At 46.5% G+C, this 13,207-nt stretch overlaps 1 protein-coding gene across 12 annotated transcripts in view; it reads right to left on the bottom strand.

Moving 5' to 3' along the window:
- CRIM1 (cysteine rich transmembrane BMP regulator 1) overlaps nt 1-3,375 on the bottom strand; it is a 186,843-nt gene extending 183,468 nt beyond the window's left edge. For 3 of the 12 annotated variants that reach the window (XM_072767314.1, XM_072767310.1, XM_072767303.1), the window contains exon 1: nt 2,407-3,330. In XM_072767314.1, the coding sequence (XP_072623415.1) occupies nt 2,407-2,737 (331 nt within the window). In that variant the 5' untranslated portion in view covers nt 2,738-3,330. Of the gene's footprint in view, nt 1-2,406 lie in introns of all 12 variants that reach the window. The other 9 variants (XM_072767311.1, XM_072767309.1, XM_072767312.1 and 6 more) reach the window with 7 other exon arrangements.
- Nucleotides 3,376-13,207: the final 9,832 nt, after the last annotated feature.

Here is a 13,207-nt window from a genome sequence, read left to right on the forward strand (position 1 = left end):
ACTAGCCATTGAGAAATTTCTTGCAAACAAAAAAAGACAGCACCTTTCTGGTAACTGACATTTAAAGACTCCTCTAATTTGTAAACGGGGGAAAAAAAGGTTACTTATCCTATGTTTTCCATAAATCTCGTAAAGTGAAAATACTTGAAATTTTACAGACAACTGACAGTATCTGTGTAAATCCAAACGCTATAATGCCAGGTAGCACTGTTCCTCTTACTTTGGTTTAATGGATTTACAATACAACTTAACGGATTTCAGAATTCAAAAAAAAAAAAATTATATTAAAAAAATGCTGAGCACCCAGTTTGGGCAGCTGAAAACAGTCCTGATAAATGAAAAGTGTTGCTAATTGAGATATAACCATGGAAACAAATACTACCAAGCATCTTCAAGGCTAATACCAAGTGCATGGGGTGTTACCAGAAGAAAGGAAGCTAAAAGGGATCGCATCATTTCAGAGGAATGAAAAGCTCACCAGCAAATTGCCAAAATAACTCTATACTGTGATACCAGAAGATTGGTGCCAAAACACTGGGTTACTGGGAATGTGCCCCGGGCTCCACATCTCCTTCACCAGAAATCCATCAAGAAGAAACAAAACAAGGGTCAGAATTGTTAAAACCTCCAAAAGTCCTTGTGAGAGCATAGCAGTTTCCACTGCAGTTAACCTCGTTTCACGTTGCTTGATCTTTCTAGATTTATGGAAGGCTGGCTTAAAGTAAATTATACACTCCAAGTGGTGGGATTCAAAGATGGATCTTTTAGTCCAACTCATTCAGCATTCCCAAAAATCAAACACACAAAATTGTATCGAAGTTAATCTCCTGGCCATTTTTTTCCTGATGGGAGAAATAATAACACATGTTTTAACATGGGACTTAACACCAGGGCAGAGGCTTTTGTGTTTCAGGCACCTAAACTCTTCTAACCCAATGTCCTAAGGGTGCAACAGCGCATGCATGGCCCCTTTCCTCAGAGGAGAGCTGCCTTCACTCCTTACCGCCCACTAGCTTCCAAACCAGAAAAACCTCCTTAATTTTCCAGAACTGTCCAAACTCTAAAAACTACAGGTATAAATAAATGTGTGCGTATTCAAAGAAAATCACGGAATTGACGTCTCTTAAGAGACGCCCTGTATGTAACCTTAAGATTGCCACCGGTTTTTCAGTTACCTCCGCAGGGGAAAACATATACACGCACACAGGAGGATGCCTCAGAATCAATCCTCCCCTGGTGCCCTGGGTCTGGCTGCGAGTCCTGAGGAAGGGATCAGGTCAGAGGTCGCCTGTCCCTCCTCCTCCTCCTCCTCCCCCCCCCGCTCCTCGCTGCTCTTCCAGAAGTAAGGCAGCGGCTCTGCACCGCGATGCCCCAGAACAGCATCATCACCCCGACGTCAGCCCAAGCAGGGATCCCGCTTTTAACTGGTGCTCACCGAGTCCTGCCCATTATTAGCCAGAGAGAAAGAACTCCCTGCCTCTGTCTCCTGTCCCCAAACCAGACCAAGCACCCGGAGGCCGAGGCAGGCGGGCAGGGCTCAGGGATCCACCCGACGACGGGAGGCTCACTACTCTCACCGCTTTCTCCCTCCGTCAGGCTCCGCACCGAGGTGCACAACGCCTGGTGGGAAAAAAAAAAAAAAAAAACAAAAAACAGCAGAACAGCCCTCGTTGTCAAACAAACAGCAGGAACCGGCCACACGACAGAAAACACGCGGGTATCTGATCTTAAAGAGCAGCGGTGAGCAGCCAGCAACAACTTTTCACTCCTAGGCGCAACACCCACCCCCCACCCGTTCCGCCCCCCTTCAGAAGAGAAAGCCTTTGACTGTCCTCAATAGGCAAATAAATGAGTAACCACCGTCTGTAACTTCCCCTGGGCTGACATATTCCGGGGCCGAAACTGATTTACATGCGAAGGAGGAGGAAGGGGGTGAAGAAAGCGCGCAAGGGAAAAAGAATACGAGTAACCCTGGGAGTGTGAGCAGAAGACTCGTCTCCTCGCCAGCAGAAGAGGCACTTTGGAGAACGGTGCGCAGCACTCGGTTGCACACTGCGCCAGTGCGGGAGCGCGGCAGCGGCCGGACTCCCCCGGGGCTCGCCACGGCCTCCGCAGCGCCCCCCGCCCGCCGCGCGGGGCCCGCCCCCTCCCCGCAGTCCCGGCCCGAACCGCCCCACGTGCGCGGCTCTCCGCGCGGCCCCCCCCTCGCCCGCCCCCACCCGCGACGCGACCCCCGCCTCGCCGGGCCGGCCCCGTGCGGGGGGAGGGGGCGAGAGGGGGCGGGGGCGGGCGGGCACCGGGGACGCGGGGGCCCCCTCCTCCCGCGGAGCCCTCTCTCCTCGGGAAAGTCTCGGCCAAACTTTGCTGGGCGCAGCCAGGTGGGAGGGGGCCGCGCGGCGGCCGTACCTTCGCAGACGCCCACTTCGTACTCGGTGATGGAGTCGCCATTGAGCGGGGGGCGGATGACACAGCGCAGCCCCCGGTCGCAGGCTCCGTGGAGCCCGTAGGCGCCGCCGCAGCTCTCGTTCCTCTGGCGCGCGCACATGTAGCAGCAGCCGCAGACGCCCTGCACGATGCTCCCGGGGCAGCTCCGGGGCTCCTCGCACTTGGACTCGTCGCAGGGCAGGCAGACCAGCGCCCGGGTGCCGGAGCGCGCCAGCAGCAGCAGCAGCCCCAGCAGCGAGACCGGGAGGTGCCCGCAGCCGGCCAGCCCCCTGCCCCCCGCCACCAAGTACATCCTCCTGCGCCGCCGCCGCCTCCTCCTCGCAGCCGGGCCGGGAGCGGCGCGGGCGTCCTCCCCTGCGCGGGGCACACGCGCCGCCGCCGCCGCCGCCGCCGCCGCCGCGCCCGCAGCCCGCGGTCCTCGCGCCCCCCTCGGGGCCCCCGGGGCGCGCCTCCCCTCGCGGGGCGAGGCCCCCGCCCCCTCTGCGGGCCGCGCCGACCCCGAGCCCACTAGCGTTGGCGCCAGCGGTGGCTTCCCCTCCTCCTCCTCCTCCTCGTCCTCGTCCTCGTCCTCCTCCTCCCGGGAGGGAGGGGAAAAAAGAAAAAAAGTTTCCTCCCGGCAGCTCCGGTTCAACCCAAACTTCTGGCGGCGGCGGCGGCGGCGGCGGCGGCGGCGGCTGCGCTGGGCTCCAGCCCCGGCCGGCGGCGCCTCCTCCCTCTCCTCCTCCGCGTCGGCCGCCCCGCGGCGGTGGTGGCGGCGGTGGCGGCGGTGGCGGCGGCGCAGCCCCCGGGCCGGTCCCCGCCTCCCGAGCCGCCGAGTGGGCGCGGTGGCGCAGCTCAGGGTCCGCCGCGTCCGCTCCGCGCGCCCCGCTCGCCTCACTCCTGCGCGGCTCCTCCGGGCGCTTGTTTATGGCTCGAGCCTCCGCCGCCCGGGCTGCGCCCTCCCCCATCCTACCTCATCCCCCAGACCTCGCCCCCCCGCGCCGCGCGCCGCTCATTGGCTGCCCCCCCACCTCCCCTCCCTCCCTCCCCTCCCCCGCCCTCGCTCGCGGGCGGCCCGGCCCTTCCTCCCTCACACGCCTCCTCCTCCTCCACCTCCTCCTCCTCCTCCTCCTCCTCTTCCTCCTCCCCCTCCGGCTCCTCCGGCTGGAGCCCGGCGCGCCGAGCCTGCCCCGCGGCCGAGCCTTCGCGCGCCTCCCGGCCGGGGCTCCGCGGGCTCCCGGGCGCTGCGGCTCGGCTCGGCTCGGCTCGGCTCGGCTCGGCTCGGCTCGGCTCGGCTCGGCTCGGCTCGGCTCGGCTCGGCTCGGCTCGGCTCGGGCTCGCGGCGCGCAGCGCGGGCAGCGGGAGGCGCCTGGGCCACCGCGGCCGGCCCGGGCGTCCCGAGGCGAGCCGCTGCCCCTCCTGCGCGGGCTTTGGGTTGGGAGAGCCGCGGGTTCCGCCGAAGCCCGGGGCCCCGGGGGGGGGGGGGGGGTGCAGCCTTGGCTGAGGCACCCTCCGGATCGCAAGGGAAGCCGGTGCACGGAAAGCTCCGCGAAGGGATGAGAATCCATCCTGCACCCGGGCTGGGGAGAGACTTTGAGAAAGACACTGTGTAATGGAGTCTCGGGAAGCTCGAGACGCCTCCAGCGAAGCCGCTGGTGGATTAATTAAGTGCTTCAAACGGTCTAGGTAAACGCTCGGCAGGGGCTGGGCAGGACGGCGGAGGGCTGCTGCTGTAGCTCCAGCTGAATCTTAACTGTCCACATCCTGTGTGTTTGGTCGCTCTGCTGTGTGTGCGGAGGTGCTGTTACGGGAGGGGGCGGTGGATGGAAAGGAGCAGAGCTGAATTTCTCTCCCCTGGGTGAGGCCAAACACTGGATTACTACAAGTCTTGACATGATTGGACCCGTGTATCTCATGCATCATTAATGTCATCTGACATTGCCCTGTTCTTTCCCAAGCTCCTGGACAGAAGCGGTGGGTTCCCTCTCCCTCTCTCTCTCTCTCTCTCTCTCTCTCTCTCGTTGGCTTATTTACTGTGAATGTATTAATAAAGAAGGTATGTGGCAAGTATTATTTGTGATAAACCTGGTAAAGAAGTAACTGAAGTGATGCAAAATGCGCTGTGTGGAGGTGGTTGCTCTTCTGTAGCTGTCAGAAAATGTTCTCGAAATGACAGGCTCTGAATGACCCATCACTCACAGGATATGTACCAAGGTCAATAAAATTAGCGAATTAAGAAAAAGTGACTTGCATCTGTATAAGGGGGGAAAAAAAATCAGGTCCTGTGGCAGGTGTGAGGTAGGACTGGGCAGCAAACCTTCCGATCCAGAATAGTCTGGCTGCAGAAAGGTGGCAGCCAAGTGGATCCTGAAAATCGTGACTAATGAACCAAAAGTTAATAGCACAGCAATGTAAAGAGAAAGGAAACAAAGATGCCTTTGAAATCCTCTGTTTTCGGAACAAATTTATACTTATCCTAGATATTTTGGATTTACCCACTCTAATTCTGAACCAAAACCCAAAGTTAACCAGTGCAATAGTCCCTAGTCACTGGCATCAGAAAACTAAGCATTTCTCCCAATCATTTTTCTTTGTCCTGAGGCGAAGAGACTCATTAACTATTACTGATTATCAGTGGGTGATAGAGAGGATGTTCAACAGTAGAAAGGGGGAATGAGCATCTCATTTTCTAGAAGGGTTTAAGGAGATATTGGTATGACTGGTTTCCAAAGATTTGTAGAGGCAATTCCTGTAGTAGTGTAGGAGGTCAGATTAGATGCTCTCTAAAAGACCTTATACCCTGAGATTCTATAATTGTAAGTATTGGTGAAAACATTTGAAATATGCTTGATTTTCTACTAGAATTCAAGAAAGATAAAACACACAACGCCGTGAAACATGATTGTTGCTTGTACTCCAACAAGGCACTAGCACTTCACTGTGGGATTTGCCAACAAACTGTCATCATTGTGCTGTGTTAAAAGGCCTTTACCACTCTTGCAGAGAGGTTATCTATATTTCTGTTCAAATGCAAGTATAAAGACATTATTAAAATATAGCAGATAACATTGTAGGACTCACCGGGAAAAGCCAAGGTCAGGTGATAGGAAAAAAAAATGCGGGAGTGGGAAAGCTGTCGATTGAAAGAAGGATCATTATCAAGGTCTTGCTTTTGTGTTTGTGTTTTTTATTTCTTTAAGGCAATATATTAAGGGTTAGGGGAAGCTAGAGATTGAACACAGGCAAGGGATGATATCGAGGTCACCATCCATCGTTCCTGGGATTCCAGAGGAAGGTAGTCAAATACAAGGTGATAAAGGCTGGCTTCTTATGGGAATTCAGGTTAACCTTAGAAAGGACTGGAGAGATTCCTAAGACTAGGATGGATGTATGAGCTTAGAAAACTCAAGTTATATGTGGTCTTGTACCGTAGAGTTCATAGAGAAGCAAAGGAGAAAACAGGAAGAGTTAACACGAAGCCTGAAACTAATAGTAAATAAGAAGCCAGCAAGGGCCTGGGAACTTCTCTGAAACCAGTGTGTGAACGAGGAGCTCAGTTATGAAATAGCACTTTCTTCCCTGGGATCCAGGAGGGACTATTGGGTGGCCAGAAGTCAAGCCTGAGTGAGATTAAAGCCCAAACACAAAAGAATTCCCTCATCTTTAGAGACCAGAGTAAAGATACAGAAGAAACGATAGGTGGGCCCAACATGGTGACAATTGGGGGTCAAGGGAGAAAGTGCACTGGGAGGGATTACGTAGACTGTAAGGCATATACACGTGTTAGAGCCATACATGGAATATGGTCTAAGGCTCCTCCTCTGGGAAGTGCCTTGAGCTTATTTCCTGATCTATAACATTTTGTAAATACCTCTGCTTGTAGCATTTATCAGGATATATTATAAAACTTTTTCTAAATAGGTCTGGACCCCACTAAATTGTCAGCTTATTGGAAGGGGAGCATGACTTGTAAGAATGTATGCGTGCGTGGGTGAGTTGAAAAAGAGAGGGAAGGATTATAGGCAAAAAGATGAATGTTCTTGCCTTCAGCCTTTCTCTCTTGGTCTTGGTAAATGCCTCTAAAATAAGCCCTTGAAAGGGTGGTTGGGCAGGAAGGGGTCTTCCAAATTGGGGGTAGGTGGGTAATGCACAAAACAAAATCCCACAGGTCTAAAAGGAAAGGGAGTTAGACTATACTTCTGATGGAGGTCTGGAAGAAGAGACAGTCCGCCCTCTATTGGCCGTTTGGGGGGGTTGGATGGGAGGAGTTTGCTAACTTCTTGAAAAAGTCTAAAAGTCAAATGCCCAGTTGGGGACCTAGAAGAAAACGGAAATAAAAGAGCAATAGACAGTCCACTGGTATTAGAGCCATCCTCTTTGGTATGGTGCCTAGTTCAACCTCTCCACTCTAGTCCCACTCTCGGATGTTTGTGTTTTCCTGAAATGAAAAGAAAAATGTAGGAGTTGCCTTTGGAGTCTGAAAAACATATTCTTAGAACTGAATTGCACCAGAGGAAAAAGTATCATTGTTTTCTAAAGATATTGCATACATGGTAGAAAGATCTATGAAGAAACCAGGACAAGAAACCTGTTCCTTTCACCTTCTCCAACCTGCCCCACCCCCCTTGGCTCTGGTCTCCCTCAGCTGGGCTCACGTTGGGCTCGGGCCCTTTCAGTGGCAGGGAAATCCCTGGTTTGGGGGCTCCGCCATCTGATCTTGGGCTCTGGATCTGGTACTTGGGCTAGGTTATCACAATCTAGTACCCAATTTTACTAAGGGAGTTCCTGTCTTACCTATCCTGCCTACGTACGGCAGCTGCTCCAGAGGTATTAGAAGAGCAGTGAGGCACACAGGTTCTCTTCTCTCTCGTGCTGTCTATAAAAGTTTGAACGAGATATTTATGCTTTCTGAATCTGTTTCTCCCTTGTAAAATGGAGACAAATTTGAATACTACCCACACAGGATATAGTGTGGATAAAAAAGGTTGTTCTCCTTTAATATTGTTATTTTTAGAGACCTTCTCATTGAGTTTCTCCTTAAATTTTACACTTGAGCTGGAATCCTTGCTATGTGATATCTCAGTACCTATTACTGTGTGACATCTGCCTTGTTTTCCCCTTCTTATGATCTTTCTGTTGGTCCCACTCTGGCAGTCTGTCTAGCTCTGGGGTTGTAGCCTTGGTGATATTTTCTTGGACCTATTCCAGTCTTATTTTAAAGGTTAGTTCATTAATAATAGTTCACAGGGTGTATCATCAATAATAATGATAATAGTAATAGCTAACCTTTGTAGAGTGCCTGCTAACAAGCTCTTCACAAGGGTTACTTTAATTAATGTACAGAAGAGCCCTATAAGGTCAATGCCTGATATTACCTTCAATGCCTAAATGCTGTCTCCCCTTTATAGCTGAGGAATCTGAGGCACAGAAGGCTGTGTGGCTTGCAAAGTCTTAGAGCTCTGTTGGAGGGCTGTTGAGTTAGGAACCCAGTCCTATTATACCGTAAGAGCCTGTGTGTGTAACTGCCTCAGGCAGTAAGTTGGGAATGGCAAATTGCTTTTCTTTTCAGTTTTACTGTTTTTTGCAGACCCAATTTAAGATTTACATCTATGACAAGACCTTGCCTTCTTTGTTAATTTGCATATGAAAAGTTAAAATAGTGATTGGTGTTTTTTTCAAAATAGAAATAGCTTCATTGTTTTCCTAATTATTGAATAAGAAATATTTACAAAGTATTTACTATGTGTATATTTGCTTATTACCTGAGAATACTATCATGACTAGTCTTCACTATAGCCGGTTGAAATAAGTACATAATTACCTGCATTTTACAGGTGGAGAACCAGAGTTACAGAAAGGTTGAATAACATGCCCAATGTCACAATGATTCGAAGGGAAAAATTGGGCTTCAAACACAGGTAGTATAGCTCCAGAATCCATGTTACAGACCACTACTTCTAATATATATTCTTTACAAATATGTGCTCATGGGGATTGGGGGGGGGTATGAGAAAATATAAGCAAGTTTAAGAAGAAAAAGAAGTGAAACATCACCTAAAATCCTATAATTGAAATATTAACCATTAATAACATTTCTTACACATCCTTGAAGGCTTATTTTCCCCTTTAAAGTATAAAATATAAAATGGGATACACATCCTGGTTCATAAATGTTTTTTCACTTATATGTATAAATGGTACATTGATCTTTAGGATGAAAACTGCTTCCTTTTTATTACTACTGAATATTATTACATTGCATGGATATACCATATTATATTGAATAATGCCATATTAATATGCCTTTAGGGTTTGTTTTACACATTCACTGTTGTAAACAAAGCTGCAGTGCATTCCCATTTAGCAAAATCTTTAAACATTTGTCCATTGACTTCATTTAGTGAATTCCCAAAGTGGAATTGCTAATTGTGGATCAAAATGTGTGCCTATTATTTACACAGCCAGATTGCCTTCCAGAAACTTTTATCTGCACACTCCCTCAAACACTTAGTGAAAGTGCTCAAATCATTCTTAAAATGTTTATTTTGGAATTGCCTTGTGTAGTCCCATGGGAAAGTAAGCTTCATTGTTTAACTACCATATATGACTCAATATATTATAACTCAAGTAGATTACCTTCCTCATTCACAAGACTTGGCTCAAACTTAATTTTTATAATCTCTAGTAAATTCATCCTCAAAGGATGGATACTTGGGAATATTTAAAAGAACTGACATATGTTCCAGAGAAAATATGTTTTAAAAAAGAGTTTAGGGGCACCCGGGTGGCTTAGTTGGTTAAGCGTCTGCCTTCAGCTCAGGTCATGATCCCAGGGTCCTGAGATTGAGGCCCCCCCTCCCCTTGGGCTCCCTGCTCAGCAGGGAGCCTGCTTCTCCCTCTCCCTCTGCTTGTGCTCGCTCTCTCTTTTCTCTCTCTCGGTATTAAATAAATAAAATCTTTTTAAAAAGTTTTTTTAAAATGGTGCTCATTTCACAATATTTTACAAATATCAAATCATTATGTTATACAACTGAAACTAATAAATGTTTTATGTCTATTATATCTCAATAAAAAATGATAGACATTGGTGGTTTCCATGGAACCAGCATTCATCTTTTCCAAGTAACTGCTGACAAGGAGACATCGTTTATTTGAATTGTAAATTCTGATATGATAATGTTCATCAGAATATTGGTATTTTTATATTCATATCCTATATATCATACAGATGTTTTGTCATTGAAATGAGAATTTATTACCTGTTTTCTGGGAAAATGGTAGTGCCCATCAATTTTTATGTTCCTTCTTTTCATTCTGGACACACAATAAACAAAGCTTAGCATCTTCTTTGTGGTTAGACAGAGTCATGGAATGTGGATGGAAATGTGGCTGGGGATCTTGCCTTGGCTGGCCTCAAACCTCTCCACAATCTTGAATAATTTTTCATTCTCTCTGTTGGCTGGCTGCAGAGCATGCCAGAGAGGACCTGAGGCACCAGACAAATTTGGAACCACCAAAGGGATAGAACCTGGATTCCTCAATAACTATCTGAAGCTGACCTCCTATGTACAGACACGTTCACATACATAGACCTCACTGCAATCTCAGTGGATGGTGATATTAGTGAGAAATGAATCTTTACTGTGCTAAGTCACTGAGATTTGGGGCTTGTTATAGTGGTCAGCTCATCCTAACATATTTTAGCCTAAACAGAAATAACATTAACTGCTTATTCAGGTTCTAGCTATTATTATATATTCTCAGACAAAATGCCATTTTGACATGCACTTATAATCAACATGCCTTTGTTTGACCATGGAATGGTGTGAAATGATTATGTTACCAATTCTGGCATTTACATTTTTTAATTTTCACAATGTTCTAAGATCTTAGCATTTTCTTAGGACTGAATAGTGGCAATTTAAATAAATAATGTCAAAACTTTTCACTTAGTCAAATGAGAAGGTGGCCTCCTCCATTCTGCTACCCAGTGAGAGTGACCTTCCACACTCTCATACTGTCCCTGCCCAATGACTTTATTGTGGGTTACCAAGGTCCTCTGCACTCAAGATGATGAAGCTCTTCAAATCCTCATTCTTCTCTGTTTTTCTGTATCTGACCCCCTGTCAGAATATATTACTTCCTCTCTAAGCCTTCTTTGCAATACTATCCATGTATGCCGCCCTTTGAAGCCTCCCCACCCCAAGTATTACCCTCATCAGGTCAACATCCACAAATTTATTATGGACTTTAAATCAGCACCTCCTTCTACTTATCATTTAGACTTAATGAATATTCTAATATTTTGGTATTGGATTCTAAGGCCATCACATTCATATTCTTTTCCATTAATTAATTGATTAGTCTTGATAATCTTATTAGCTACATTGGTTGTTCTTCACAAACTTTCTCAAGCTCAAACTAAAATTCATTCAACAAAACAAGTTCATTGACCAAGTGCTAATTGCCAGCAAGCTGTGACCATGTAGATTAGCAAGAAAACTGGAAGATTGGGTTCACAGGGCATGAAGTTATATAAGGAAATTCCAAGAGTGTCTCCATTATCAGCTGATTATTGTCAAAGACCATGTCATGTTTCTTGTTTAGATTTGCCAAGGAGAGGAGCCAACTAGCAATGCCAATCACAGGTGTTTAAGGAGGAAGACTAGTCAATTTTTTCCTTGACAAATTAGTGACTAAATCAGGAATATCCTCAATGATCATGAGACCTTGTGCCATAAAGTGCTCTAATGGAAAGAACATGATCTTGGGAATCAGATTGACCTGGGATGAAATTCTGACTGTGTTAATTACTGTCCATGTGGCTTTGAATAAGTTTATAATAAGAGCTTCATTTTTCTCATCAGCTACTTAGGAAATTGGCACCTACAGGATTCTGAACATATAATAGATACTTAATAAGTCTTCTAGCATGTTTAATGATGGGATTTTTTAAACCTGTAATAGGTTCAAATATTCACTAAATCTTTGCTATTTTCCAAGCTTTTAAAATGCAGTCTAGTCTATGGTTCTAGAACACAGTAGTACTTCTGGCCTGTGTGAGGATCAAACCCAAGAGTTTCACCTCATAGTGATTATACTCCTTACACTCTGTACTTCCCCTAAAGTCTGTACTTTTCATGTCTGTCTCACCACTTATGGTGCATGATTCCCTATAAGGCAAGATAGGGTCTTTGAAGCCAGCAAGCTGGATCCTACATTTCTAATCACTACTCTGGTTACAAAAATAAATGTCTTTCCTTGTGCTTGAGGGGCCCACTGTCTAGCATGGGCAACTGGTAAGTCAACAGTTTCAATAGAGTGTAATAGAATTTTATAAAATTAAGTCTACTTGAGAAAATTGGATACAGTTTCACAAAACTTTTTCATGAATGAGAAGCGAGTCAGGTTGAATCTTGAAGGAAGAATAGACACTAGGTTTAGGGGACAAGGAAGGGAGAGGAAGAGATTCCAAGCAAAGAAAACAGTGGCATGCCAAGAATAGAGCTTTGTACACAGTAGGCATTTAATAAATGTTATTGAAAGAAGTAAGATAACATGTGCTTTTGCTGTGGGAAAATGAAATTTGAGGGCACTGGAAATGTTAGGGCAGCAAATGTTAGGAGACAAGGCCAGTAAGGTTGGGCTGGACTATAGAGGCATCAAATCTGTAGGAAAGATTTTATTTTTTATTTTTAAAGATTTTTATTTATTTATTCATGAGAGACACAGAGAGAGGCAGAGAGATACAGGGAGAGAGATGCAGGCTTCCCATGGGGAGTCGGATGCGGGACTCGATCCCAGGACCAATCCCAGGACTGCAGGATCATGCCCTGAGCCAAAGGCAGATGCTCGCTCAACTGCTGAGCCATCCAGGCATCTCTGTAGGAAGGAGTTTAGACTTCATCCATTAGGGGAATGTTTGGAGATTTTAGAGACAAGTGACCACATCAGGTTCATATTTTATAAAGATAACGTATTTTCTTGACTTTAAGACACACTTTAAAATATTTTAACAGCTCTGAATGTGGGATGCATCCCACAATTGATGGCATATCATAGTTTAATTGGTAGTTTATTTTCTTTTTCAGTGGTATATAAAATAATGTGGCTTACAAGTTAAAGGTATTTACTAACAAGTTGAAATTATGGCAGGAGAGTACCAGGGTGACAATGGATGAAAACAAGAAAACTAGTAGGGAGACTTACCAAATGGCACAGCTGTGAGACAATGAGCTGTGAGATAAAGCCAACATGCCACAGAGATTTTGAAAATCCAAAACAGGTGAAGAGTTCCTGAGTTTCACGGGTCAAACTTACCTTGCAATTTTCCATTTTGTTCTTTGCCACATGGTTAGAACCTGAAAAAAGCGTTTAGCTCTGCATTAAAACCATATTTTCTCAGATGAACAACCTAAGCATAAAGGTATTATTTAGCATCTATAAGTCATCAGCATTTTGTAAGGAAAGTACTCACTGAGGCTGGAGACCCTTTTAGTACTCTACCCAGGGGTACCTGTTTTGTGTCCAGAGATTTCTTATAGCAGAAAAATATATATTCAGTATTGGAAGAGGCTTCAGATATGTTCAGGTTCAATTCCTTCATTTTATAGATGAGGAAAGTGAGGTCCTTCATGCTGATCATGTTCCATTTGCTGACTCTCAGCAGTCTCACATGGTACACATGGTGTGTGAGGCATAGAGCCCTCCTCCGTCCTCCTCAGTATCAGCAACTTTGTTGTTTGTCTACCTCTGGATTAGTTCTGTCTCCAGTTCTGCTACT

The sequence above is a fragment of the Vulpes vulpes genome, chromosome 8 (assembly GCF_048418805.1).
Source record: "Vulpes vulpes isolate BD-2025 chromosome 8, VulVul3, whole genome shotgun sequence".
Taxonomy (NCBI): domain Eukaryota; kingdom Metazoa; phylum Chordata; class Mammalia; order Carnivora; family Canidae; genus Vulpes; species Vulpes vulpes.